General features: G+C 39.8%; 1 protein-coding gene across 2 annotated transcripts in view; it reads left to right on the forward strand.

Annotated features, from left to right (window-relative positions):
• LOC101987935 (complement C5-like) overlaps positions 1-4,524 on the forward strand; it is a 20,595-nt gene extending 16,071 nt beyond the window's left edge. For both annotated transcript variants that reach the window (XM_005345997.2, XM_013345921.1), the window contains exons 6-9: positions 2,586-2,668; positions 3,316-3,378; positions 3,712-3,909; positions 4,321-4,524. In XM_005345997.2, coding sequence (XP_005346054.1) covers positions 2,586-2,668; positions 3,316-3,378; positions 3,712-3,909; positions 4,321-4,394 — 418 coding nt within the window. In that variant the 3' untranslated portion in view covers positions 4,395-4,524. The remainder of the gene's footprint in view (positions 1-2,585; positions 2,669-3,315; positions 3,379-3,711; positions 3,910-4,320) is intronic.
• Positions 4,525-5,047: the final 523 nt, after the last annotated feature.

Consider the following 5,047-nt stretch of genomic DNA (forward strand, 5'->3'; position numbering starts at 1 on the left):
TGGTTTTGCTGTTTTCTTTGATCAGTGTGTTTATTTTCTCTATGGTATCTTCAGTGTCTGAGATTCTTTCTTCTATCTCTTGTAATCTGTTGGTAATACTTGTCTCTGTATTTCCTGTTCGTTTACCCAGATTTTCCATCTCCATCCTTCCCTCGGTTTGTGTTTTCTTCATTACTTCCACTTCATTCTTCATGTCTTGAACCACTTCCCTTACCTGTTTGATTGCTTTTTCTTGTTTCTCTTGGTTTTCTTGGGTATCTTTGAGCGCTTTATTCATTTCCTCTACCTTTTTTTTGTGGTCTCTAATTGTTTATGGCAGTTTTTCACCTCCTGTTTAAGGTCTTCTATTATTTTCATATCATTCACTTTTGAGTTGATTTCTTCTAATTCTTCTAGAGTATGGTGTACAATTCTTCTTATTTCAGGATCTCTGGATTCTGGTGATGTCATGTTGCCTTTCAATTTGTTGGAGGAATTCTTGCCTTGGCGCCTTCTCATCTCTTCCCTCAAATGGAGCCAGGAGAGGCCTGGTGTCTTGGTCCAGTCTTTGCCGTGACTGACTCTCTGGGTGTATCTGTTCAGTGTAGAAGCAGGAACCGTCCCGTTCAGATGGAACTCCTCAGCACTGAAACATAGATGGCTGGTAGTCCAATGACCCACGGACAAAAGGGAGAACTTGGGGGGCAGGGCAGGGAAGAGTAGAACACAGGACACCCTGCCGCAAAAGCTGAAGGTGTGCGTGCTCCCTTTCGGGGGTCCCTGAGGCCCGCCCAGTAGGCAGGCACTCACCGCTCTGGGTGGGCAGCCCCAGTCTATGCTATACTTTTCTTAACTATACTAGATAGTACTATACTATACTGTACTGTACTGTACTATACTGTACTAAACTATAGTGTACTATACTGTACTGTACTGTACTATACTGTACTAAACTATAGTGTACTACACTATACTGTACTGTACTGTACTGTACTAAACTATAGTGTACTATACTATACTGTACTATACTATAGTACTATACTATTCTATACTATACTGTGTGGTTCTATACTATACTACACTATACATAGCTACCGCAGACATTTCCAGTAGAAATACTTTAGAGTCACTTGTCCTGTGTCCTCTCTAAGGGAAATTGTATTTGGCTCATTTTGAAAACATTTTCTGAAAATCGTAGACTGAAGTTGGGAGGCTGAAATAATCTGGATGATTTAAAATTATACAATTTCTTAAAATGCCATAGACCCCCTAGTGCAGAATCGAGTCTGCTATGTTATGATTCTGATGTCCCAGACGTCACCTCGTGCCAGCTGTCCACAGCAGATCACTGGAATCCACCAGACTCCACTCTCCCGTCTCAGCAGCTTGGCGTCTGTTGTTCTCTATGCACAGAACACATTCTCCTTCATAGTTCTCTTCTCTGGGACATGGGAAAATGACACTTTGTACAACTGCCATCCCTGGATATGACGTAATGTCCTCTTCACTCTCCACCTCCTTGTCCTGTGTATTTTCTTTCTTCTCCATGTCTTATTGTTTCTTTATCACCCCCTCTTCATCTTACACCACAGGCTCTTTACGATCAAGGCCCTTGTCCATAATGTTCATTTTAGCTCAGCAATTCAGCATCCTTGGTCCTCGGTTAAATACCTGTTGAGCAAGGACAATAGTCATGACAACCGTGCTATCTCCTCCATTGATCGCATCCCTTATATGCATGGTAGATACAGTTTTTTTCTCTCCCCAGTGATGTGCGTAACTTGTATAAATCAAACCTGCTCGGAAAACATGTGAGAATCTGAACTGGTATGTATTGTTTGCTATAAAGTCTGTGGTTCTTCTGTCTTGATCTTTTTTAAATCTCAGTGTAGTACTCACTGACTTTTTTTTGCTTGTTTGGTTTTGGTTATTGGCTTTTGATCTTTAAAGAAAGGGTTTCTCTGTGTAGGCTTGGCTGGCTTCTGTAGCTGTCTACATAACACCTCAACTTTAACTCAGAGATCCACCTCTCCCAAGTCCTTAAATTAAAGGCATGAGCTACCACTGCCCAACCTTACTAAATTTTTTGGATGAAGCTTGTTGGACAGGTTGTTTTATTCTTTAAAACAAGCCATGCTTTGTTTCCAAATATAATTTTGCTTAGATGAGGTGTGATTTACATCACTGGCATGCCATCTTTCCAGACACATTACTATCAATTTTTATGCTATGTTTTGAATTTAACATAAAATTCTGGATTAATTAAATTCTGAAATTGTCATCAGTTGTCCAAGGAAAATTGTGATATTTAAGCAAAATATGTAGGAAAAGAATACTATCTATAAAACTAATTGTTAAACAATTTATTTTATTTTTGAAATGTTCAGTTATGTCTAATTATTGTGGAAATATCTTTCCTCCAAACTTTTACTTAGGGTGTGTGTCTGAGTGTATGTGTGTGTGTGTTTGTTTCTGAGTGTGTGTGTGTGAGTTATCACACACACACACATATTCTTACCTCTTCAAAACAGAAATTACTAGAGTTCCTCTTGATTAATTAAAACTCTTTGTTGCCCTCCATGATTTCAAACATCTGGCTTCCACAGATACGGTAGATGGACGATTCAGGCTAAATATAGAGAAGATGCCTCTACCAACGGAACGACACACTTTGGCGTCAAAGAACATGGTAATCTTCAATCTAAGACTCATTTATAGAATGTTAGTTTTGTCCCAGTAATTCTTTTCAGTAATGTAACGGATGAAAACTGCTCCCAAGTGGGAATGAGGTCCTGAGCCAGGATTGTGGGATGTCCTGGTTGGGTATCCAGTCAGGGAGTCAGTGCTTGTCAGAGGTTGTTAGAGGGCTGCAATGATGTGGAAGAGAATACCGTCTTAGGACTGTTTTAGAAGAATTTTATGCCTTCCACCTCCTTCTTTCTCACAGAAAAAGCTTACAATTTAAGTCTCATGCCAATAAGTTATCTGCAGCATGAACTGAAAATTCAAGGTATTCTAATGTTTTGGTGGCTGTTCAGGAGTCTGAGGTCAGCTTGCCTGTTATTCCCGAGGAAGCCAGCCGGCTCTTGTGGATTCGTGTTCTTCATAATAGAAGTGGTACAGTCCCCAGAGGAGCCTAGCTTATGGAGCATCTTCCTAGGCTTATGATTTTAGGAAAAATAAACAATTAGCAACGAGTCAAATAGTTAAGTCAACAAATGATTAAGTTGACAAGAGTATTATGGGTCATATTGCAGGGACAAGACCTATTTTTAAGTAATATAACAACAGTATGACACTGACCACTCTTCCCTATCTCCATTCTCCTGCTCACAGATAAAGCCCAAGACGTGAGTCTCCAGTCAACAGATTACCTGGAACACAAAATAAGAGAACAAGGTAGTCCACAAGTTGTATAGCACTGCGGTTACTGCATTCAAGACCCCAGAGCAGAAGACACGGGGTTTCCTTAATTGCAATACAGTAGGGGGGGAAAAGATGTCTGTGGAGGTTTAGTTCACCCCTCTAATGATCCTTCACGCAAACTCAGGATTTCATTGGCCAGATCCTTACCCTGAACAAATCAGTTCTTTATTATTTCCTCTCCTAAAACTATATAAAATGTTTGTTTTCTCCAAGCATCTGGTGAGGGAGTCCTTTGATGGTAGAGAAAATAATGCTTGAGATCTTCGACTGTTGGTGGTAAGGACACACGTATTGACATCGTTTCAGCTGCTACATACAAACATCCGGTGGTAAAGAAGTGTTGTTATGATGGAGCCAGACGTAGTGAGCATGAAACCTGTGAGCAGCGAGCAGACCGTGTGAAAACAGGCCCACGCTGTGTCCAAGCCTTCACTCAATGCTGCACCATGGCGACCCAGATCAGAGCTAATGACACCTTTAAAGAATCCTTCCTTGGCCATGATGGTAGGTATTGTACTTTTTGTCAGAACCTTCTGAAGTCTGGGTAACTGTGTAAATGAACTTCTCCAAGAAAAGCAGTTTTCATGTCCTACTTATGATTAGAGTTGAAAGGCGGATAACTTGCAATGCCCAGAAGGAAACCCTATCATGTATTTTGGGAACTGGAAACAGGATAGCACACTCAGGAAACATAGTTCAGAGCCAAGACTCAGTGGCACCTAAGGCCAGCTCACTATGCAGTCTCGAAGGAGATTGAGAATCTCCAGTCGTTAAAATGCAATGATTCTGGAACATTAGAGTCACCAAAGATTGAAATTTTATTTCAGTCTTAGCATTAGTAAATTTTTCAGGATTAAAGCACATTTTTGATGTTTCCAAAATTTTAAGGAATCTCATTCATTTATTTTCTTTAAGGAATCCAGTGGAGTCCAAAGGTGCAGCCCTTTAATCACAGCAATCAGGAGGTGGAGACAAGCGGATCTCCATGAGTTCCAGGCCAGCCTGGTCACAGAGTCAACTTGAGGACTATCTCCAAATCAACAGAGAAATCCTGTCTTAAAAAAAACAAAAATAAATAAATTGAATAAAGATAAAAGAAAAGAAAACAACCAGAAAGAATCCTTCTTATTTTACTTTTAGTATTTTTCCTTTTCAATTATTTCTTTATTTGGGAGATTATGATATAATCATATTTTCTGATTTTCCTTTGCTTTCTCCAAACAGCCCATAAATTCCTCCTTTCTCTCTTTCAAATATATGCCCCTTTTTTCATTAATTTTATTACATTCACATGTGTATTTATGCATATATATGTATATACATATATTCCTAAATATACCCTTTTCAGTCTATATATTTACATATAAATTTTAGGAATGACCAATTGTCATTGGATGACCAGTGCTCTTCCCTGGGGAAGACTCTCCTGAGGCCAGCATTCCTTAGTTACCCATAGTTCCTTCAGTAGGATGGAGGCCTCATGGTCTTTACCCCTCACTCTGACATGTCTATTGTTGTTGTCCTTGTTCAGCTCGCATTCAGGAGACCATGTCGGTGGGACTATGTAGGGATGTGGGATTCCCCTTTGTATGCTATAAATATGGTTTTTTGCTATTGGTTAATAAAGAAGCTGTTTTCGGCC

Source organism: Microtus ochrogaster, chromosome 4 (genome assembly GCF_000317375.1).
Source record: "Microtus ochrogaster isolate Prairie Vole_2 chromosome 4, MicOch1.0, whole genome shotgun sequence".
Taxonomy (NCBI): Eukaryota; Metazoa; Chordata; class Mammalia; order Rodentia; family Cricetidae; genus Microtus; species Microtus ochrogaster.